The 23448-nt window shown below is 61.0% G+C and overlaps 2 protein-coding genes across 4 annotated transcripts in view; one reads left to right on the top strand and one right to left on the bottom strand.

Moving 5' to 3' along the window:
* LOC111157546 (selenoprotein O) overlaps nucleotides 1–2270 on the top strand; it is a 12357-nt gene extending 10087 nt beyond the window's left edge. Inside the window, exons 6-9 of the mRNA XM_022519051.1 lie at nucleotides 228–378; nucleotides 1209–1394; nucleotides 1495–1651; nucleotides 1755–2270. Of these exons, the coding sequence (XP_022374759.1) occupies nucleotides 228–378; nucleotides 1209–1394; nucleotides 1495–1651; nucleotides 1755–1910 (650 nt within the window). The 3' untranslated portion in view covers nucleotides 1911–2270. The remainder of the gene's footprint in view (nucleotides 1–227; nucleotides 379–1208; nucleotides 1395–1494; nucleotides 1652–1754) is intronic.
* LOC111157545 (tubulin gamma complex associated protein 6) lies at nucleotides 1401–23448 on the bottom strand. 3 transcript variants are annotated; one of them, XM_022519048.1, is made up of 26 exons: nucleotides 22283–23448; nucleotides 21070–21233; nucleotides 16923–17133; nucleotides 12928–13101; nucleotides 11777–11898; nucleotides 10984–11062; nucleotides 10773–10882; nucleotides 9767–9858; nucleotides 9530–9669; nucleotides 8543–8692; nucleotides 7850–7931; nucleotides 7678–7766; nucleotides 7432–7547; nucleotides 6149–6287; nucleotides 5771–5842; nucleotides 4592–5618; nucleotides 4378–4436; nucleotides 4155–4296; nucleotides 3899–4067; nucleotides 3680–3821; nucleotides 3401–3595; nucleotides 3193–3325; nucleotides 2847–3060; nucleotides 2565–2764; nucleotides 2370–2476; nucleotides 1401–1501 (listed from the first exon to the last, which is right to left on the bottom strand). In XM_022519048.1, the coding sequence occupies exons 1-25, from the start codon at nucleotides 23021–23023 to the stop codon at nucleotides 2385–2387; spliced, it is 4854 nt and encodes a 1617-aa protein (XP_022374756.1). In that variant the 5' UTR covers nucleotides 23024–23448; the 3' UTR covers nucleotides 1401–1501; nucleotides 2370–2384. The 3 variants fall into 3 exon arrangements, with proteins under 3 accessions (XP_022374756.1, XP_022374757.1, XP_022374758.1); XM_022519049.1 differs by lacking the exon at nucleotides 1401–1501 and having other exon boundaries at nucleotides 2356–2476; nucleotides 3193–3247; XM_022519050.1 differs by lacking the exons at nucleotides 1401–1501; nucleotides 2370–2476; nucleotides 2565–2764 and having other exon boundaries at nucleotides 2998–3060; nucleotides 3193–3247; nucleotides 3408–3595.

The following is a 23448-nucleotide window of genomic DNA, read 5'->3' as shown; positions in this document are numbered from 1 at the left end:
GGGGTGGCCAGAGGCTGACCTCGGTGCCTTTGCCATATTTACCTGATTCACGGATAAAGGAACAAACTTACAGTGACTTGCCAGGGTCAGAGTGGTGGCCGGGCTGGGTGGTGGGCTGGGGGCGGGCATTGCCGAGGCGGAGGCTGGAGGGAAGGGTCAGGAGCCCATGGGCCTGGCGAGGCATCCACACTTGGTGTGACAGCACCCTGAGCAGCGGCGTGTTCCAGGGGCCGACTTCACAAATACCTTCCACTTGCTGAGCTCCTTCCCAGTGGGGCCGGAGCCCCTGGGCCTGCCTGCATTCCTGGCCGCGCTCACCGCACAGTGCGCTTCCTTAGAGGAGCTGAAGCTCGCCTTCCGACCCCAGATGGATCCCCGGTGGGTACCCAGGTCTCACTTCCTTGGAATTTGCCTCCAGAAGGAGACGACTGTTAAGAGCAGAGCATGCTGGGGCACCCGGGAGGGGGCGGTCAGGCCCCCGTGTCAGCAGCGCTGAGGCCCGCTGGTCAGAGGGAAGGCCAGCAGTGCTGTCACCACTGGGGGAGGCCAGTGGCACAGGCCAGGGAGCAGCTTCCCAGAGTGGCTCTCTAGTGTGCCAGGAAGAGCCCCAGGGCCCTCAGGCCGCAGCTGGACCAGGCTTTTCTGCGCCGCCTCCCGCCAGGAAGAGCAGACGGCACCCAAGCCTGCACTCAGCAGCACGTGGGAAGCGCAGTGTCTGGGTTTTGATAAACAAGACAGCAGCCCGTGGTGTGAGAGAATTTAGTGCAGCAGTGCGGTGAGGACAGGCTAGCAGGACCGGGGAAGGGGGATTGGCCTTGCCCGCCCCACCCCCCGGCCTTCTGCGAGTGGGGAAGGACCCAGCCTTGGGGCCGCTGTGGAGAAGTGCACAGCAGTGACCCCCCCCTCCAGCGCTAAGCAGGTGCCCCACGCACCCTGGGGGCCTGCAAGTTAGCCCGCGGCACTTCCTCTCGGGGCGCCCATGTCCCAAGACCTGCAAGGGCCGCTGGAGAGTGGGGGTGGACGGCTGCCTCGCCCGTGGGGCCGGGGTCAGCCCCCGCCCCGGGGCAGTCAGCAGCGGCCCTGCGGAGCTGCTAAAGCCACCACCACCTCGCCTGGGCCCCGATGGCCGTCTTCCAGGTGCCCAGTGGCCTCAGGACACAGCCTGCGGCCAGGGGCGGGGCCAGGCCTCATGCTGCCCCTCTGCACAGGCAGCTCTCCATGATGCTGATGCTGGCACAGTCCAACCCTCAGCTGTTCGCGCTCATGGGCACGCGGGCAAGCGTCACGGAGGAGCTGGAGCGCATGGAGCAGCAGTCACGGCTGCAGCAGCTGACCCCGGCGGAGCTGCTGAGCAAGAACAGGGCCCACTGGACCGGCTGGCTCCAGGAGTACGGGTGAGGCCGTGGGGGCCGGGGCCAGCGACCCCCGCGCGAGGAACCGAACGAAGGAGGGGTGGGGGGGGTTCACTGGAAAAATGAACCTGGATGATTCCAGAGCCCGGCTGGAGAAGGACAGGGAGGGCGTGAGCGACCAGGACGCCTGGCAGGCCGAGCGCACACGCGTCATGCACGCCAACAACCCCAAGTACGTCCTGCGGAACTACATCGCCCAGAATGCCATCGAGGCCGCCGAGAACGGAGACTTCTCAGAGGCAAGCGCACACCCGTCCCTCCTCCATGCTTGGGTCCCGCAGCAGGCGGTGGCCCCGGGAGCGAGGGGCAGTCCCTAAAACTCCTCTCCTTGCTCTTCTCCAGGTGCGGCGGGTGCTGAAGCTTCTGGAAACCCCGTACCACAGGGACGGGGAGCCCACCGAGGCCCCGGGGGCCACCGGGGCAGACAGCGGGGGGAACTCCTACAGCAGCAAGCCCCCGCTGTGGGCGGCCGAACTGTGCGTGACGTGATCCTCGTAACGGCCTCGGAGGCCTCCACACGCGGAGTCCCGAGGCCCCGAGTCCCACCGAGTCCTTGAGGCGGCGCACACCCCGTGGGCACCCCAGCCCGTCTCTCCATGATGGCCGAGACGTCCAGTCAGGACCTGACCCGTCTCTGTCTGACGCAGACTCAGCAGCCCAGCCCGTGCTCGGTGCGCTCCCTATCAAAGCCGCTTTGTGCAAGGACAGGAGCTCAGCGGAGGGAAGCGGCCAGCGGGGAAGGGGCAGAGCAGCCCCAGCCCACCTCGCTGGCCTTAGGCCACTCAACCGCAGGCCACGGCGTGGCTCCTGCCTACTGGGGAGACACAGCCCCCAAATAAACCAGCAGCTTCCCTGGCGCATCTCTTGGTGGCTCTGCCCCTGGCCCGGCCGCCTGGGGAAGAGGTGATGGGGGGGGCTGGGGAGGGGGGGGGGGGGGGGGGGGGCGCCAGAACACACCTGTGTTGCACAGCCTCAGGCGTCCTGGTAGTAGTTGTTGAAGTTGATGCGCAGCAGGAAGTCCTCCAGGTGGGGCTGGTAGCCTCGGTTCACCAGCTTGGTCACCACTGGAGGGACGGGAGCAGCTCAGCCAGGCCCACCTCCGGGCTCCTGCCCCGCTGTCCCCAAGCCCTCCTGGCCCTGGGGGACAGTCACCTTTAAAGAGGAAGTGGGAGTAGTACTTAAAGGTGCTGTAGGACTGCTGCATGAGGGCGAAGTTGGGGTGCTCTGCGCCCCGGGGGCCGCTGGCAGGGACCCAGGGCTGGGAGATGAGCTGGCTGCGGAACTTGAGCACGAGGCTGAAGATGCTGTGGATGACGTTCATGACCGGCGCGGCCTTCTCGGTCAGCAGGCCCCTGCGGAAGCGCGCGGCCGCCGGTGAGGGGCGCCCGGGCCCCGGACGCGCACGCGCAGAGGTGCCCCGGGCGCCCGACTCACCGGAACACGGCCTTGTGCAGGTACTCGGCGTGCGCGCGCTGGATGTCCTCGAGGTCGCCCACCTGCGCCAGCCGGGCCCGGAACTCGCACCAGGTGACGTGCAGGATCTGGTTGGCGATGTAGCCCTGCGTGACCTTGACAAAGTGCTGCATCTCGTGCTTGAAGAGCTGCAGCTGGCGGAACTGCACGGAGCCGGCCGCGCGGCTCACCAGAGCTGCGGGGGAGGGGGGGGGGGGTGGGGGCGGGGTCAGGCGTGCGCGCGCGGGGCTCACCAAAGCTGGGGGGGTGGGGGCGGGGTCAGGCGTGCGCGCGCAGCCCAGGACGAGCCGGGCTCGGGCCGCCTCACCTGCGCGCTTCAGGTGGAAGCAGACGTCCTTGAGCGTCCACATCATGAGCTTGAGCTGCAGCAGGAAGGAGAAGATGCCGCTGTACCTGCTCAGGCAGCCCTCAGTGAGCACCACGTTCAGGGGCCAGTCGACCTGCGGGCGAAGCCAGCTCAGCACACCCCTGCGGGGACCCCCCCCCCCACCGCCACTCAGCCAGGCCCTGCTGACCTTGTACCTGAGCTCCAGGCAGCTCAGCACATCGGGCGCATTGGGGGCGAAGGCCTCGGGCAGGAACTTGAGGGCAAAGGAGAGGTTGGCGGCGTGCGGCGTGTCGCCGTGCAGGCTGTACCGCAGGGCCTTGCTGAGCACGGAGTTGAGCACCAGTGGGTTGAGCAGCTCCCCAGGCGTCTGGCCCGCCCCCAGCTGAGGCAGGAGAGGGCATAGGCGTCCTAAGGGAGTCCCGGCACCGGGGCCGGCAGCCATGCCCGCGCCGCGCCCCACGGTTACCTTCTCAAAGAGCAGGTCGCTGAGCGACTGTGCGAACTCGCCGTCCTCCATGAGCAGGAAATGCCGCAGCGCCTCGAAGTGCGCCTCCAGCCGCAGCTCCACGAAGAAGTAGTCCACGGCGGCCTTGTTCACCAACGAGACGCTGGCCGGAGGGGGTCAGGGTCAGGGGCAGTGGGGCGCGGGGCGGGCAGGGCGGGCAGGGCAGGGGTGGGCACTCACTGCGCGGCCAGCGGGGCGCTGATGGAGTGCTTCATGAGCACAGGCAGCGGCAGGAGCTCGCTCAGCTGCACCGCGGTCTCATCCGCGTCCGATGGGACGCGGGGGTCCTCCGGGAGGGCGAAGGCCCGGGGAAGCCCATGGTGTAGGAGGTGGGCAACAGGAGGCTCTGCTATAGGATGGCAGATGACCGTTCAGCACAGGGGACACGCTGGGCTTCCACCTGCCCGCCTGCCCGCCACAGCGACCGGCCACTCACACATGGCCTCATAGCTGTCCGGGTACTGCTCCAGCCCGTACTGCTCTGCCAGACCCGCTAGGTAGGCCTGCTCCTGGCCCCAGCGCTGGGCCGCGGCCGCCTCCTCACCAAGGCCGGGGCTGCTCTGGGCCGCCACGTCATCCTAGGAAGGAAAGGGACAGCGGGATCCCCTACGTGCAGCCCCATCCTGGCAGGCCAGACCCCTAACCCCATCTGTCCTCACCTGTGAGCTTGGAGGGTGACTTGGAGAGAGGTCCTCCGTGTCCCTACCCGGTCCCGGTCCTAAGCAACACAAGTGGGGCAGGAGCAGTATGAGGGCCAAGTGCCCCTCCACAGTGGGACCTCCCAGGTCCCCAGGGCTGCAGACTCCCTGCCCAGACCCCTCCTGGGCCCACAGATGCCACCAGTGATAGGGGAGCTGTAGGGGTCCCACTGACCTGGCTCTTCAGGGATACCATCACCCAGGTCCCCAGATGCAGCCACTGCGGACGGCAAAGCCTGGAGGCCATGTGGCTCCCCACCACTGGAACCAGCCGTCTCTGCAGGCAGTCGTGGCTCATGCTCACAGACGGGACTCTGTGCTCCCAGACTGAGACCCGACTGGGACACCTGGTCAGTGAGGCTCTGGCAGGGCCTGGGCATATTAGGCTGGCCTTGCCCAGAGAGTGCACTCAGCGCCACGTGGGACTGAGACACGTGTCCGTGGACATTCCACCGCGGTCGGGAGGGGGCCACATCCCACACGTTCTCCCCCACCTTGATGCTGGCATCAGACACGTGTCCATGGACGTTCCACCGTGGTCGAGAGGGGGCCATCCCAGAAGTACAGCCGCCTATGGGAACGCTGCCCTCTGACACATGCTCAAGGAGCTGCCCCATGGCCTGACTGCTCCCTTCCTGGGGGACGGTGTGCCCAGCGGGGTGGGGGTGAGGCAGAGCCACGTGTCTATCTGGGACACCTGTGTCCTCTGGCTGTGTGACACTGTCCCGCCACAGCTGTTGCCCCTCATTGCTCAAGCCACCTCCTACAGTCTGCAGGGACCCTGGGGAAGCCAAGGGGGCCACAGCGGGCCTCAGGATGGTTCTGAAATCATACTCCTGTGGCCCAGCAGGCCCTGTGGCCACCACATCAGATGGAGCCGAGGGAGGCAGGTCGGAGCCGATGGTTTGTAACGCCTCCTCCAGGACAGGGGCCACACCGGCATGCGCAGGCGGCTCGGCCTCCCGGGCTCTGGGCAGGAAGTCTTGGATGCTGAGGCCCTCGGAGAACGGCCCCGGCCCGGCCCCCGACCCCGGCCGCGGCTCAGCTCCTGGCCCCAAGCCGCAGGCCCCTGCAGCTGGTGGCCTGACTTGCTCCAGCGTCCCCACATTCGGGCGGTCCCAGGCAGCCACATGCCGCGGCTCTGCACACCCGGAGTCGGAGCTGCTGCCACCGGCGGGGTGCTCACAGCCCAAAGACAAAGTCTGAAACACAAGTGGGTGTCAGTCTCCCAAGCTCGGTTCTGCAACCAGCACCAAAGCTCATGGAGCCGGGAACTGCTGGAACAGCCAGTGCAGACGTGAGGCATCCAGTTCCCAACCCCGTGCCCTGCACCCGAACCCTGCCCCCAGCTCACCTGGGAGCCAGCAACAGGGAGGACAGCCAGGGGCTCCAGGGCCTTCCCCTCAGACACGTCCTTCAGCATCCCCTGAAATGCAGCGAACAGTGGTGAGCACCCAGCCCTGCACCATCCAACCCAAAGCCTCGGCTCCCAACACACAGAAGCCACGGCTCCCAACTGCCCAAACGGGCCACAGCACGGAGACGAGAAGAGCCTGGGCCTACAGAGAGCACCCTGAGCTGCCCGCCGTCCGGCGCCAGCACGGCCTCCTCCCAGTCCCGACGTCCCTGGGCAGAGTTGCCAACTCTTTCCCAGAACCCAGGTCCGCATGCACTCAAGGGTTCCGAGACCGCCGAAGCCCAGGGAAGAGCTCCCATGCGAAAGCAGCAATACCTGAATGTGCTCCTGATCCTCCACGAGGAAACGAAGCCGCGCGCTTGCCAGGCGGCGCCTCTGGATCTTCCACAGCGCCTTCTGCTCTCGGCGAGCAGCTTCTGCCGACAACTTGCTATAATGGTCAACCAGCGCCTGCCTAAAGCCACACCCAGAGAGACCCAGCTGCCACGGTCGCCCGACACTGTCCAGCTGGTACCCCACGGGCTAGGGTGGCTCTCCACGGCAGAGGCCCTCGGCACCTTCCCAGGCCAGCAGCTGGTCCCCGGTGGGGCCCCCTACTGCACCTGCAGGGGCCTCGCTGGGCACGTGTTTCTGCCCACCAGACCAGGACCCCGGAGGACAGGTGCCTAGCCCGGGCTCAGCTGACATCTGCTGAGCAAACACCAGAATGAGCCGCTACACGGTCGGAAGCAAGAGGACAGGCAGGAGGCCCAGGGCTGCCAGGCCCCCCGTACGAGAGGTACCTTCCTATTCTACTGAACTAAAGACAAGTGCCCAAGGGTACAGAGAGCATAAGGCAAACGCCGCATCTGCTTCCCTGGCAGCTCTCCCTGCACGTTACTCCCGGCAATTCTGGTCCTTTCACCAGCAGGGAACAGGGTCAGACCTGGGCGGGCTCATTCCCACTCGGATGTCCCAGACCAGGGACACGGCCCTGCACTTTGTTGTCTCCCATCGGCGACAGAAGAACATCCACCCCACACGCACAGAGGCGCACACGTGCCCAGGTGCACACACACGACACGTGCTCCGTGAACAGTATCTAAGGTCAGGATGACTGTGGTCCTGAGAGAAGAGGCAGGAAGAGACAGCCCCCCACAAAGGTGCCCCTGGGAGAGGCCGGCTCTGCTGCCGGGTTACAGGAGACGCAAGGGAGGGCGGGGCAAGGTAAAGGCACCATGAGACAGCCTCCTGGACACTGGGCTGGACAAATGCCCCGTCCATCTAGCGTCAGGCTCACCAGAGGCTTAAAAATAAGAAAAGGGACAGGAGTTGTTGAACTTGAAAAAAAACAAGAGACAGGCAAGCAGGAGAGACAGACCCACCGTGAGTGCCCTGTCTGGGCTCCAGTCCACACTAACCCACCGCGAAGAGACGCGCAGAGGACAGGGGAGCACACTGCGCATGGCGGAGCTGCCTGAAGCCCTCAGCCCAGGTGCACGCGGGAGCTCGGACCCACTCTTCACACACACACGTGAGAATCTTCAAGATGCAAAGACGACCCTCACGAGATCATGCCAGGACAGCCCAGAGTGGCCGCCTCACCCGCGACCGCCTACCTCGCCTTCCTCTCCAGCTGCTCCTCCAGGGCCCTCAGCCGCCTCTCCCTGTCGCAGAGCTCTCGCACTCGGCCGGCGTCATCATCCAGGGCCTCCTGCCGGGCTGCCCGGCGCCGCTGCACGAGGCACCACACGTGGCCCCGTGGGTCAGAGCTGGACCCCATGGGCCCCCGCCCCCTGGCACCCCTGCACGGGGCACCACACGCGGCCCCGCGGGCCCCAACCCCCAGCAGCCACACCGCCTACCTCCTGGTCCTGCACAAACTGCTCCTTCAGCCTCTGAAACTGCTCTCGCTTCCGGGCGTCCAAGGCCATGCGTTCCGAGGTCTGCCGATCTGTGGAGATGAGGGGTGCGGCGTGGTGAGGTGACTGCGCAGGCAGCCCCAGAGCCACAGAGGGTGACCCGAGCCGCACGTACCACTGAGCGCTCGCAGGACTCTGGACGCTGCTTCCCGAGCCTGGACAATCAATTCTTGCTTTGCAATTTCCATTCGTAATTCCTGAAAAAGACCATCTATCAACACATCCAAATTCTCTGTCCCCCGCTCTAGGGCGGCCTCAGAGCAGGGGCTGCTCAGACCCCACACAGGCCCCTCCAGGGGCAGCACCCTGGCTCCACAAGCCTCGGCAGTCAACACGCAGCCCCCCGCCCCGAGCAATCTGGGCCGGGACCCCAGGCCTGCACGCACCCACCCGGAGGAGAGCAGGAGCTCGCGGTGGGCTTCTCCACAGGGATGGAGGACCAGGCCCTCCCTGCCTCCACCCCTCCTTGTTCTCCTTGTTCTCTCAGGTCTCCCCTGGGGGGCCAGGCCAGAAACGGCCTCCCATCAAACCCCTCCCCGGGCACGCAAAACACTCAAAGCTCAGGTCCTGGTACACCAGCCAGCCCCTTCCGAGCAAGAGAGGAGCTCAGAGGCCTCCGAGTGTGGGAACCTCTGGTCCTCCTGCCCAGGACTGGGCCTACCACCCAGCCAGCCCCAGAGAGGAAAGGACAGCCCCTGCCCAGGCGTCCCCCACCCAGATAACCCTACCCAGACACAGAACACCAGAGGCGGCCTCCCCATCAGCCCGAGACCCTCAGAGGGGAGGGAGGTCCCACAGCGCCCAGCACCTTCTCCTCCTTGCTGATGCAGCTGTGGCGTGCCACCCTCTCCATCCGCCCCACGTAGATGGCACAGTCCCTCTCGACCTCCTTCAACTCCTCAGGGGAGAAAATCACCGAGATCCGAGGGACGGGGACATCAGACCAGCAGAGGTAATGCTACAAAGAGGGAAAAGCTGAGGTGAGCCAGTGACATGCAGACCCATGCCCAGCTCTGCCTCTGTTCCCGGTGACCTGTGGGGATAGCTCCCTTTCTCAGAAATGTCCATTCACCCGAGGGGCATGGCTCCAGGACACTCCAGATGGGTTGTGTGTGGTCTCTGCCCAGGCCATGGCTGCCTCCCACCAATGACCCTCCAGAAGCCATGAAGACCTCTTCTCGGCTTCCCTCACTGGAGGAGTGCGGGCTACAGGCCTGGGCACAGGCCTTGAGCTCAGCCCGGACAGAACAGACCCCATCCCACAGCCAGCCACCCCCAAGACCCGCTCCCTCCCCAGGGAGCCCCGGCCTGTGCACTCCCCAGCATCTGCCCCTCCCCATGTCCTGGCAGCTTCGGTCTATTCTCAGCCCAGCACAGGGAGACCCCATGAGCCACAGGCCTCCTCCCAGCCCCATCCTGGGCAACCCGCCTGCACCCCACTCCACAGCTCTTCACCCCATGGACGACACGTGGGCCGCTGCCAGGCCTCCTCTTTGGAGCCTGGCAAACCCTTCTCCCCCAACCCACTAAGCCACGAAGACATGACTCCCTAAACCAGGTCCACCCTCCTGGGGATGTGGCCCATAACTGTCCCACTGGGGCAGTTTCCTGCATGGAGAAAGGAGGAAGGATGGAAGGAGCCCACCACCCCTTGGCCTCCAAAATGCCTTTGCTTCTCGTCCTGTCTCTGCACAAGCTCCCAGAGACTCGACGAAGCTGCCTGTGACACTCAGGGGAAAACGAGAGCTGACCACAAACTACAGACACAAAGGGACAGGAGGGCGGGCCCCCTCACCCGGGGGCAGCAGACTTTCAGCAAGTTGATGGTCTTCCCGCAGACGTACACATCATGGGCAATGTGCTTCAAGAACACGGGGACGCAGTCCTCCACCTCTTTGGAAATGAGCACATAGCCATGGGTCCAGTAAAACTTATCTGAATTGGGGACAGGACACATGGCCGGCCGGGGTTGAGCACTAGCCCTGAGCCACATGATGGCAGAGGCCCAGCCCAGCCACCAGCAACCGCCTACCTCTGAAGCCCAAGTACTCGTGGTTCACCTGGATCATGAACTCGCCGCAGACATCTCTGAAGACGCCACTGTACACCCAGTCGTGGATGAACCTGCCACAGCGGGTGGGCCCACAGTGAAGGGTCATGGCGGCCACATGTGTATTTTGACCAAGGCCACAGCCCAACCCCCTCCTGCCCTGCCTCCCCACACAGTTCTCCCCCCTCCTCCCATACAGTCTCCACCATTAGCAGGTGTGCGACAACAGACTGCTGTTGTACATCTGCGGTGGGTACACGGTCCGCGTGGGGTACGTGGTCTGCGCAGGGTTCGCGGCCTGCATGGGGTACGCAGGGTGCACAGGGTACACGGTCTGCGATGGGTGCGCAGTGTGCTCGGTACGCGGTATGCGCAGGGTTCACTGGGTGCATGGGGTACATGGTCTGCGGTGGGTGCATGGTGTGCTCAGGGTACACGGTTTATGCAGGGTTCACGGTCTGCACAGGGTACATGGTCTGCATGAGGTAGGCGGTCTGCGTAGGGTACGTGGGGTATGTGGGGTGCACGGGGTACACAGTCTGCGTGGGGTTCGCAGTCGGCTCAGGGTTCATGGTCTCCACGGGGTTCATGGTCTGCTCGGGGTACGCGGGGTGCACAGGGTATATGGTCTGCGCGGGGTACGTGGTCTGCATGGGGTTCACGGTCTGCGTGGGGTTTGCAGGGTGCATGGGGTACACGGTCTCCGCAGGGTGCATGGAGTACATGGTCTGCATGGGGTTCACGGCTACGCAGGGTTTGCAGGGTGCATGGGGTACATGGTTTGCACAGGGTTCATGGTCTGCTCAGGGTTCGTGGTCTGCACAGGGTACGCAGTCTGCTCGGGGTACGCGGGGTGCACAGGGTGCACGGTCCGCACAGGGTTCGCGGTCTGCGCGGGGTACATGTTCTGCACAGGTTCACACGGTGCATGGAGTACACGGTCTGCACGGCAGGGGACTGCGGTGTTCGCGGTCTGTGCGGGCCCCACCTTGTGTAGGGCTCGCAGCTGGTCTTCAGCAGGGACAGCAGCACGGGATAGTGCTCGTTGCTGCAATTATCCAGAGCTTCCTGGTACAGGTAGGAGAGCAGCTTCACCCCCTGGAGACAGCAAGGGGAGGTTTAGGGCACTCACCCCATGCCCCTGACACCCAGCAGCAGCCCCACCACCCGGCCACCCCTTGGGAAGAACCAGAACTCACGGTGGGGAAGGCGGCCTTGGGTTCCCCGCTGCCGCTACCTGGGAGCACAGTGCCCACGCCACAGAGCTCGGCCAGGTACCTAGATGCAGAGGATGCATGAAACCAGGTGGGCAGATGCACTGCACCTCCAGGTCCAGGGACACCGGAGCAGAATGTCCCTCAGGCCCATTTCTGCCTGCCTTTACAGAGTACAGGGACTCCAGACCAGAGCCTCCTGCCTGGCCCCTCCCTGCACACCCCGTACACCCCCACCCCCTTCTCAGGCTCGGACAAGACTCAGAGCCCCTGAGTCTGTGACCCTTCCCCTGCACCTGTCGCACCCTACCGCGTCCCGCCCAGTGACATCTCCTCTCACTCGCTGACTGGGCAGACCCTGCCCAGACCCCTCGGCCTCCACCCTGCTGCAGTCCACGTCCACAAGACAGCACTGTGCGCCTGCCCCGCCACCCCCCTGCACCCCACCGCTAGCCCCTCTGCCCGTGAGGTGTCCCCTCCCACTGAACCACCCTCCCCAGCACCCCCAGGCCCCATGCTCCCTTCTCCCAAGGGCACCCACCACACCACTCCACCCGCTGTTTACCCACTGGCCCGTGAGCACCAGGAGCCAGGACTGTGGGGACCCTGGGTGCCTTTCAGGCAGGAGCCCCCAACCCCAGACAGGGCCTGCCACAGAGGGCCACCAACAGATACTCAGCACACAGCACCCGGGGAGCCCGTCGCGGGCAAGGGCCCCGGTTCCCACCAGCCCTTCGCAGCCCAGCAAGCCCTACAGCGGCCCCCCGCCAGGGCTCACCTGAGCTGCCGCCCCAGTTTCTTGAAGAGAAAGCCAACGGTGAGGAGGCTCAGGGTGGGTGGGGTGGAGAGGACGCAGGCCCGATAGTACTGTAGGTACCTCCTCAGGCCGCTGGTGAAGGCCTGCAGGGAGAGGGGCTGGAGGCAGGGTGGCCGCGCACGGGGATGCCACTGCGGCATGCAGAATTCGGAGGACACCACTGGAGTGGGTCCTGGGGCTCCATCATTTGCGGAACGACCATCTCCGGGTCGTGCCCAGGGACCCCCGCCCAGCTGGAAGCAAGGACCCTTCACGAAATCCCAGAGCCCAGACCAGCTACACCGGGAAACCTGGAACTGTGGGTCCCAGGGGGAGTTCCGAACCACCGGGGCCTCGACCACACGTGCGTCCGGGGCCGCATCCACAGCCACGGGGCCCTAGCTCAGCCTCCATCTCCACAGGAGGTCTGCACGGAAGGCTCCGGAACAAAAGTCAGTTCACCCACCAGCCATGTCCCCCGACCCACACAGCGGTCCCTCCCATCTTCGTCGGTTCCCTCCTTGCCTCCACCAGCCGACCTGTGCCGTCTCACACCTGAACCTCATCAGGTCAGCCAAAGGCAATGCCACTGGGCCCCAAAGTGAAGGGACCCAAAGTGCCCCCGCTGGGCCCCAGCACCTTGTCTCCTCTGCTCAGCCTCCCTGCTGCTGTTTTCTCTGTTCTCCCAAAGCTCCTGCCCCATCTGGAGGCCTGTCCCTCCCAGCAGCCCACACCTGCTGTCCCGGGGTTGGGGGTGCTCTACCCGGCATATGGGCCGACTGCAAGGTTCTCCAGAAGAGATGGCTCAGCCCCAGGGCCTAGAACCCCAGTGTCCCAAATAAGGGAGGACACGGTGTGACTCCCTGAGGGCCGAGCGGGGAGCAGGCAGTGCACGCCCACCCCGTACTGCCCTGGCCCCGAATGCCAGCTGCACCTCTGTCCCACGGCCTAAACACGGGCTCCCCAGGTCTGCAGGTAAGTGACACGGGGCTAAAACATCATCCCGGGGGACCCCGTTCCCAAAGAGTGACTGTCAGCTTTTAGACGTTGCTAAGGAAACAAAAGGTGGTCCTGGGGTAGAATTCTGAGGTTCCCGGGAAGGTCTGGGACAGCCACAAGGCAGAGGGCCACACCTGGAACACGAGGCCCTTGCCGCACGAGGAGTCCAGCACAGGCTGCAGAGAGAACTGGCTCAGACGTGCGTAGTGCGTCCCACACTCGGCCACCTCGGAGAGGAGGCTGCTGACGCTCTCGGGAGAGGCTCCGGACACATGGACACCTCGCTTCACCATGAAGGTCTGGGCCGGCTGGACAGGGCAGAACAGAGGCTGCTGAGTCAGGCACCCAACATGGTATCGCTGCCCCCTCCACCCCCTCAGCACGGCGCAGTGTCCCCAAAACCACGACGCACAGACAGGAAGCACTGAGAGCGGAGAGCAGACGGCCACCAGGCAGAGCCCGACCGTCCCCCACTCAGCAACAGAAGCTACGCCTGCAGAAACAAGGCAGATTTCTCAAGGACCACACTGCAGAGTGCACGTCGGAACGTGACGCCCACTGCGGGTGAGGGCGCAGAGGGACACACCGCCTCCCATGCGGCACAGCCGTGCACGCAGAACACCTGCAGCGCAGGCACCGGATCTGGTCGCTCGGCTCGCAGGGGCACCACAGGGCACCCCAAGGCAGTAACACACGGCTGCGGCTGAGCCAGGCAGGCCAATGGACAAGCCCCAGACGTCCCAGCCAACGCAGCTCTAGCCACAGGCTCCAACAGACACAACACCTCCCAACACGTTAAGATGATAAATGTTCTGGGGCGCCTGGGTGGCTCAGTGGGTTAAAGCCTCTGCCTTCGGCTCGGATCATGGTCCTGGGGTCCTGGGATCGAGCCCCTCATCCGGCTCTCTGCCCAGCAGGGAGCCTGCTTCCTCCTCTCCTCTCTGCCTGCCTCTCTGCCTACTTGTGATCTCTGTCAAAAAAATAAATAAAATCTTTAAAAAAAAAAAAGATGATAAATGTTTTGTGTGTTTTATTGCAATTTAAAGAAAAATTTAAGTAAACAAAAACCTCTCCCAACAAAGAAGAGCTCGGGACCAGACGGGCGTTATCAGTGAACTCTACCAAACAATTGAAGAACTAACACCAATTGTTCTCAAACTCTTCCAAAACCCAAAAGGGGGGAATACTTCCCAGCTCTAAGAGGCCAGTATTGCCCTGATTCCAAAGCGAGACAGACACTATAAGAACAGAAAACTACAGGCCAACATCCCTTATGAACATAAATGTAAAAGTCTCTGACAAAATGGGGCGCCTGGGTGGCTCAGTGGGTTAAGCCGCTGCCTTCGGCTCGGGTCATGATCTCAGGGTCCTGGGATCGAGCCCCGCATCGGGCTCTCTGCTCAGCAGGGAGCCTGCTTCCTCCTCTCTCTCTGCCTGCCTCTCTGCCTACTTGTGATCTCTGTCTGTCAAATAAATAAATAAAATCTTAAAAAAAAAAAAAAGTCTCTGACAAAATACTAACAAATCGGGGCGCCTGGGTGGCTCAGCTGGTGAAGCATCTGACTCTTGGTTTCGGCTCAGGTCATGGTTTCAGGGTCGTGCGATGGACCCCCATGGGCACCATCCTGGACGTGGAGTCTGCTTGAGAGTCTCCAGCTTTCCCTGGCCACCCACCCAAAAATGAAATAAATAAATGTGAAAAAGAAAATACTAACAAATTAAGCCCTGCGGCACATTAAGAAAGGGAGGCTCGGCACCCAGGAATCCATCAGTCCGGCCTTCACCGAGGGTCACGTTGGTCTGCGAGCTGCTTCAGCACCACAGCAGAAGACATCCAGACCGAAACCGGGAACTTCCAGGACTTCGTGACCACTAAAGGGGAGACATCTCCGTGCGCAACGTACCAGCACCATATCCTGGGTGTCAGCCTGGGACAACCACCAGGCAGGAGGCATGTTTCCTGGGAAGGTGGGACCTAGCTGCACCCCTCCCCTCTGTCCTCCATCCATCTCCCACCTGTGTGCCCACTGACCCCCACCCTGGGATCCTGAATCACAGCTCAGCTAACGATAAATACTCATTGGAGAAGTGGAAAAAAACAAAACAATAACGCTATAAACCACAATAGAATGAAGAAAAAATAGTGTTACCTTAATTGGTGCAAAGAAAGCATTTGACAGATTCCAGCACACTTCAAGATAAAACCCACGTATGACAAGCCCACGGTTAGCACCACGCTCCACAGTCAAAGACCACAAGATTTTCCCTAGGACACGGGAGGCAGGAATGTCAGCTTTCACCACTTCTGTTTAAAACAGCAGTAGTGGGGCGCCCGGGTGGCTCAGTGGGTTAAGCCACTGCCTTCGGCTCAGGTCATGATCTCAGGGTCCTGTGATCGAGTCCCACATCGGGCTCTCTGCTCAGCGGAGAGCTTGCTTCCCTCTCTCTCTCTCTGCCTGCCTCTGCCTACTTGTGATCTCTCTCTGTCAAAAAATTAAATAAAATCTTTAAAAAAAAAAAATAAAAAAAAATAAAACAGCAGTAGTGGGGCGCCTGGGTGGCTCAGTGGGTTAAGCCTCTGCCTTTGGCTCGGGTCATGGTCCCAGGGTCCTGGGATCGAGCCCCACATCGGGCTCTCTGCTCACTGGGGAGCCTGCTTCCCCTGCCCCTCTGCCCGCTTCTCTATCTACTTGTGATCTCGCTCTCTGTCAAATAAAGAAAGAAAACCTTAACAAAAAAAAGAAAGGAAGGAAGGAGCAGGGGACACCTGCCATGACCTGGGGAGGCCCTGAGGACGCAGTGCTGAGTGAAACCAGCCAGACACAGGACAGTCCTGTCTGGCCCCACTTCCCGGAGGCACCCACAGTGGTCAGACTCAGAGCAGACGGCGGGGCCGGGGAGGGGGCTGCAGGGGGAGAGTATGTGATGGGGACAGAGGTTGGGAAGTTCAGGTTGGGAAGATGATGATCACACAACACTGGGAATGTAGCCAATGCCACTGAACAGCATACTTAAAAGTGGTTTAAAAAAAAACGTGGGGGGCACCTGGGTGGGGCGGGCAGTCAGGTGTCTGACTCCAGTGTCAGCTCAGGTCCTACTCGCAGGATCGTGAGCTCGGGCCCACGATGGGCTCGGCGCTTGGTGAGGGATCATTCCCTCGACCTGCCCCTCGCCGCCTGCTCACAAGCACACACACACGTGCATTCTCTCTCAAAATGAATAAATCTTACCCCAAAAAAGTGATTAAGATGGTAAATTTTCTCTTATGTGTATTTTACTGAAACTGAAAATAAAAGGAGGGGGGTTGCTTCCACAGTAAGGTCATTCGTACAAGGCCTCAAAACGGCATTCTAGAAAGTCTCCAGAGGGTGGCCCTCACCCCAGCACCCCCGTCAGTCACCTGAGGGGTCAGCAGGACCTCTTGTCTCCGGGACAACCCCCAGGACGCACACTGAGCACATACTCAAGTTCAAGAACAGCCACTTTGTAACGACGCTTAAGATCCGGAGAGACGGCTGCTGACCCGAGAGAAGGCCGCAGAGTGCGCAGGAAAGGCTTCGTGCTTGTGAATACATTCGTTCACTTCATGAGAGCCCGCCAAGGGGCAAACGGTAGAAAAACGGCCGCTGCTGCTCAGAATGAGCCCAGTCCCGCCCACTGGCCAGGAGAGAAGCCCACAGCACTGAGTAAAGCCAGCGACCGTGTCCAAACCGCGGGCCCCCTTCCTGCACGGCAGGTGCTCCCCGGGGCCGAATGTGCGTCCCGCCAAGCACAGGGAAGGCTCAGAGGGCCACTCGGGGCCTCTTGAGGACGGCCAGGGAAACAGGGAGCACATTTCCATGGTTCCACCAATAGCAAAAAACATCTCACTTTTGTTCAGTTCTGGAAGGATGTTCATAAACGAGTACTTTTTAGAACTGAAACGAGAAGACCGTGGCCATGTCCTCCAGGCAGGCCGTGGAGCCAGCTTCCCCGGCGACCTACGGCGTCCTCCCCCGGCCCACCGCTGAGGCTGGCATCCAGCCGCCCACTTACTGCCCTGGGCTCCCGTCTGCCCCGCACAGTGCCCGGCCGACGGCGGGCTGTCAAACGGAGACGGGGCTGTCCCCGCACGCCAGCGCTTGCTCACCTGGCAGAGGGAAAACGTGGCCGACGCGACCCCGATCAGGACGTTCAGCGCGTCCTTCACCAGCTCACACTCCTTCACCAGGACAAGCGGTGGGGCCTGTAGCAGGCCCCCGCCAAGCACCTGCAGCTCCCCGTGGCGGAGCCTGCAGAACCTGTCGAAGGTGTCCCTTCCGGCCTCGGTGAGGTACGGCTCCTCTCTGTGGCCGGGGGGGCTGTGGGAGACAGAGGAGGGGGCACTGAGCGGACGGAGCGACACAGACACCTCAGCTACATATAGAGAAGCCCGGGGAGAGAGAGACGAAGACCAGAAGCAGCAGGAAGCGCCCCCGCCTGCCCAGTGCCCAGGGCCACAGGCCGGTCCTCAGCATGACGACCACACGGTGTCTACAACAGCACGATTCACAACAGCCCAAAGGCGGACGCAGCCCAGGTGTCCACGGACAGACGAGTGGGTGAACAACACATGGCCTGTCCATAAAGTGGACGATGACTCGGGCCCAGAACGGACACTAACACCTGCTGAACTTCGAAGACATTATACTAAGTTAAAGAAGCCACAGAGAAAACCGTAGGTGCTAAACAAGCGTGAGGGCAAATCTCATGCTATGCGCACTGGCCGCTCCTGCGTTCCGGGACGGCGCCAGGCGGCCAGCAGGGGGAGCTCCCGGTCGGGGCCGCCCCAGCAGGACCAGGCCCAGGAGCAGGTGACTCCCAGCCCCAGCAGCAGCTCCCTCCTGGCGGGGCACAAAGAACAGGAACGGACTGTGAGAGCCCCTGCCGGCCCTCCGGGGACCCTGATGAGCTCTCCTTTATTCAGTTTCAAGAAACAAAAAGTCGCACAAATTTTGGGATGTAACATGCCTGCTGGGTCTTGCAGAAGGTGTCTCCCAGCACACGGCAGCCTCGGGGGCTCTGCCTCACATGGTGCTGTGCTAGGAATTCACAGCCACATCATTCAAAAGCAGCCCAAAAAACCAGTATCACTTTTTCAACATTCCTTTGAAAACCATCAACCCGTACTGAAAAACATAAAAGAGCTGTTTTTTAAAATCCACTAAAAAACTAATTTCTTAATAAGGGGAGCTTAGGGAACACAAGCCCTTTTAAAACTTTTCTTCTGGGGCGCCTGGGTGGCTCAGTGGGTTAAGCCTCTGCCTTCGGCTCAGGTCATGATCCCAGGGTCCTGGGATCGAGCCCCGCATCGGGCTCTCTGCTCAGCGGGGAGCCTGCTTCCCTCTCTCTCTGCCTGCCTCTCTGCCTACTTGTGATCTCTATCAAATAAATAAATAAAATCTTTTAAAAAATGGAAAATAAAAAATAAAATAAATAAATAAAATTTTCTTCTCATTTTTAATACCTAACCAGCTCCTTTCCCTTCCTCTACACAAAACAAAAAACAAAAACCTTATTTTTAGGTCTTGCATGTCCAAAGAGTATCATTTATTCTTCAAAGACAAAAGTCACTTCCTGAAGGGGTAACAGCTCCAAGCTTGAGGACAGTCTAACATCAAGACACACATCTGACCACCAGCACGTCTGTATCCCCATCAGGCATGAGACACAAGATACAAGAACAATACATCTCAGAACCTATTAAACCAAAAATCCTTCTGAGGCACCTAGGGGATTCATGCGGTGAAGCGTCTGCCTTCAGTTCAGGTCATGATCTCGGGGTCCTGGGATCAAACCCCACATTGATCAAGTCCTGCATCAGGCTCCCTGTTCAGCAGGGAGTCTGCTTCTCCGTCTGCCCCTCCCCCTGCTCCTGCTCTCTCTCGCAAACAAAACCTTTTTTTTAAGATTTTATTTATTTGAGAGACAGAGAGAGAGAAAAGAAACAGGGGGAGAGGGGATTGGGGGGGCAGAGAAGCAGGCTCCCCGCTGAGCAGGGAACCCGATGTGGGGCTCGATCCCGGGCCCCTGCAATCATGACCTGAGCTGAAGGCAGTTTCTTAACTGACTGAGCCCCCCAGCTGGCCCTCTCTCGCAAATAAATAAAATCTTAAAAAAAAAAAAAAATCAAAACTCCTTTTTAATTGACAATGCACGTCAATCCTCCTTCCCCTCATTCAGCAAGTATGTGAGTGCAGGGGGAGCAGCAAGGAGGACACGCCCAGCCTCACGGAGGAGGTGCCAGGGACCAGACTAACAGGAGGAAGCACCGACTGGGATCCCAGGGCGGGGCGGGGCTCCAAGAGGCCCTGCCCTGGGAGCAGCAAGAGGAGGAAAGAGTCAGTGTGAGTGGAGCTGGGGGGACGCGGGGAGGACTTCACGGGAGGATTGGCCCTTGCCCCAGACCCAGGGCAGCCACAAGTGTTGCAGGCAGAGTGACGACGTGCTCGGCTCTCTGGCTCTGGAGGGCAGCACCGACTGTGTGGAGGATGAAGGAGGGGCGGGGGGGACAGACAAGCCAGTTCCAAGGCGTCCAGGTTGGCAAGTGGGCTGCGGCCAGACCACGGACGTCTGCCCTCACTCCCTCGGGAGAGAAAAGCATGAGGAAAGGCCTCTCAGGATCCAAAGTCCTTCTGAGATTCCTCGAGGGAGTCGCTGAGGGCAGGTGTACGCCTCAGGTGCCATCCCATCTCTCACCCCCCAGCTGCTCCTGCGCCCACTCTTCCAGGGTCAACACCAGCACCACTATGGCCACGTGTGCACCCTCTGGGAACAGAGCGAAGGCAGAAAATCCCATGAAGGAAAACACCAAATTCCCCTTGTCCCCCCGGAGAACTCAGCCATGAACATAATGAAACCAAACCCCCCCGCCCCCGCAGAATGAGCACAGCCACAGAGAAACGGCAGGGAAGGCCAGCGGCAGGAAGGGCAGCCTTCAGACCTACGTGGGTGCTCAGGCTGAAGCAGCAAGAGGGGTCCTCCAGGCTCTCGGAGGACAGTTACGGTCCTGGGGCTGAGGGCGGACAGGCAGCTCAGGCTGTGGAGGGCAGCAGTCTCCCCAGCTGCTCACTAGCCAGAGACCATGGTAGGAAACCAGCAGATGGCTGGCTATAAACTGAAACAAGTTCAAAGACTTGCCAAATGATCTAGAACAGAAAGCCTCATGGCTCAGGGCCCTGTGGGATCAGGGTTGCACCAGAACAGGCAGAGGATGGTGCTTGGGGGAGGGGAGGGGAGGCAAGAACAGAGGTCTGGTGAGCAATCCTATCTCCTAAACAGTTACCTAAAAAGCAGGAACTAATGAATGAAATACCACTAAGCAAATATATACAAAAGAAAGTGGTAACTTGTTGGCCCACTTTTGAGATACGTGAGGGGTTAGCGGCAAGTGGGATGGCTAGACTTGCTTTGTGCACACGAGACAGAAAGGTTGCAGGACAGGAAAGACAAGGCAACCTCCACCAGCGGTGCGAAGGGAAGCGGGGAGCTGGCCATCCACTGCGGAGGAACCCACTGCAGGGGTGGGGGTGTAGATGACCTCGCCAGCAGGAGCGGTGCCCGAACACAACTGGCACTTGTCTACACCCTAACACGTGTCCGTCCTCGGGAGACCCTGCTGGCCCCCAGGTGCTGCTCCAAAGGGTACCCCTGCTAACCCTGCCTCTTCCATCCCGTGCTCCCCAAAGTGGTCTTCCACAGAACTGCCAGCACATGAGATAGGACAAGAGGGTCCCAGGAGCAGATAGTGGGAAATGTGTGTCCTCCAGCCCCAATCTGGGAGCTTCTGAGGGACACCATCGCTTTATAGACTCTGGGAGTCCTCCGTGCAGAGGCCTCTGGACCCGGATGGGCCCAGGGGAGCACTGCAATGACTGGAACTTGTCCGCCAAAGAGCACCAGTGTCAGTCCTCGATGTGAAGACTGTGCCTGGCCCTGACTGCTCAGCCTGCGGGGCTGCCCTCCACAGCTCCGACTGGGGCCCGACTGGGGGCCCTCACGGTATCACACCACTCCTTGCCAACGGACTCTCTGATTTGCGGAAGTTACTGGCACCTGCAAGTCCTTCCCCTCAGCATCTCTCTCACCTCCCGGGACCCAGGTCAGGCCACACATGAGCCTGACTAAAACTTCCCAGCTCTTCATCCCACCATAGCTGCTCTACAAACAATGGCCTAAGCTCTCCTGAGTAAAGGCCATGTTCACACCTTGGGGGGGGGGGCGCGAAGGGCTGCGTTTAGGGGCAAAGGCCTACGTACCATCCAACTTGCTCCCAGCACCTCCGCTTGCTGGCCTCGTAGGTGAGCACGGCGTCCCACAGGTCGATGTCTGGAGTCATGCCTGGTTCAGACTGGGAGTCAGGAGTCAAATTAGATGCCGACTGGAACCCTTCATCGTCAGACTGATCCACACTCTGAGGAACCTGGAGACCACAGGAGAGAAGGAAACATCACATATGCTTTTGGGTCTAAATTTCACCCAAGTGTGGTCAGAATTCCTGGACTCCCCCCAAGAAACACCCAGCAGAACGTTTCCTCTACTTTTCCCAAGCACGTAGCTACTCCACGTTTTCACTCCCACCGAACCATTTAAGGGACCAAGTAAGATGATCAATTTCCAGTTGCGTAAGACACATAAAGGCATCAATATAACTTAAAACGGAATTTTTCATGAAATGGTTCTAATGTGAAAATCCATTTTGGGGAACCCAGCACACAAAAATCATAGTAGGGGCATCTGGGGCGTTCAGTCCATTAGGCATCTGCCTAACTCCCCAGGGTCTTGGGATCGAGCCCCATGTCGGGCTCCCTGCTCAGCACGCAGCCTGCTTCTCCCGCTGCCCCCACACTCGTGCGTGCACTCTCAAATAAGCAAATAAATTCTTTAAATTCTTTAAAAATTAAAAGAATAAAAAATGAAAAAAACATAGTAAATAGAAAAACTTAGTTTGTTATAGTGAGAATTTTTCATAGTAAGGGAATAAGTGAGTAATGATAGCACTGAAATGTTTCAGCAACATTTATAAAGCCACAAAACACAAAGACCCACAGTGATTTACTAAGGTAGGAAATATCCCACGTTACAGGTGGAAGAAAGGACACAAAACCGTGCACGCAGTACGAGGGTTCCGCTGTGTGGCTGCTGAGTACCTGACAGGTGGCTGAACTTGCTACTCCCTTGTAATCAAATGTCAATTTGTAATCAAAACAGCAACCCTAGAGAGCAGAGTAAGTGACCTGTCCACACGCCCCGTCAGAAGATGAAAGGCAGCGTGCTGCTCGGGCCTGCAGGTGGGCAGTGGGGTCCTTGCCCACCCAGGTGAAGCCCACTCCAGCAGCCCTGCCTCGCCACAGCTCAGCCACCAAGTGACAGGGACTCGAGTGTTACCCTACCTTTACCATGACCAAGGGAAGGTCAAAGGAGGCATTTCCAGCTGCTGGGGAGCTGGACTCAGGAAAGCACACACTCTACCTTAATGGCCAATCCAGAGAGGTCTGCACTGTCCGGCACCGGGGGCAGGTCCAGCCGCACGTCCATGTCATATGTGCGGCTGTGCACAAGGGCGCCGAAAAGCGAGACCCGGGTGTCTCTCTCAAACCTGTCACTGCAAGGATCCCCATATGAGAAGAGCCCCGTGGTGGGCAGGCCAGTGCCTGGGGCCGCCTCCATCACCTGAAGCGCCTTCTGGATCATGTCCTGACATAAGTACTCCTCCCTGGAGATCAAAGACTGGACGTCCAACTCAAACACACTCAGGTCGTAGCAGTCGTAGCCGCCGTAGGGCACGTTTCGCCCCACGTGCCTGTTGTTCCAGAAGTAGTCCCTCTTGCGCCGCAGCACCTGAGGGGGGCCGCTCCCTGCCAGCTGCACTAGGAGGTCCAAAACAGACCCCACCTCCACCAGCGGACCGCAAGGGGCCGCGAGGAGCTCCTCCACCAGCTCCTCCAGACGGTCAGCCTCGGTGCCCAGACCGCCCACTCTCAAGTCGAAGGACAGCATGAGGACCTTGTTCTTCACGGGGAGCTTCGCGAGATCAGGCTGCAGTCTGCGAGTCTCGTCTTGAAAAAGGCCCGTGAAGAGGGCATTGTAGGCCACCCTCTTGAGGCTCTGCTTTGCCCTCTGCCGGCTCACGCCGCGCTGGCCCAGGGGAGCCTTCGCGGCTGGCAGGAGGGCCTCGCACAGGTCGTCCAACAGCTGCGGGACGCTGGCCATGCCCACCCCTTCTCAGCTCCCGGCCCCCAGCAGGCGGAAAAGCACCGCGGCCGGGCTGCACCCCGGCCTCGCGGACGCAGACGCGGGAGCGGACCGCACGGGGCTGAGAGCCGGGCGACCCGAGACCGGCACCCGGAGGCTCAGCACTGGCGCGCCCCGCCGCCCGCAGCAGCCCGCAGAGCGCCAGCTCGCCGCCTGTCCCGGCCACCAGCCTTCCCCGTTCAGGGGTCACGGAGCGGGACAACCCCGAGGAGACCGCGAGGGCCGTACACAGCGGACGTGGCCCGCTCTGCACGGTCTATCTGCGTCCCGAGAGGGACCGCCGGGGTTCGCGCCGCCGGGGGAGGGAGTGTGGGGGTGGCGGCAGGCAAGGTCCCCGGGCGAGGCCTCACCCCGCAACGAGAACGCAGCAACCGCTCCCGCCA

This window comes from Enhydra lutris, unplaced genomic scaffold, assembly GCF_002288905.1.
Source record: "Enhydra lutris kenyoni isolate GAN:26980312 unplaced genomic scaffold, ASM228890v2 scaffoldscaffold55, whole genome shotgun sequence".
NCBI lineage: Eukaryota > Metazoa > Chordata > Mammalia > Carnivora > Mustelidae > Enhydra > Enhydra lutris.
This window is presented reverse-complemented; position numbering and strand designations above follow the sequence as displayed.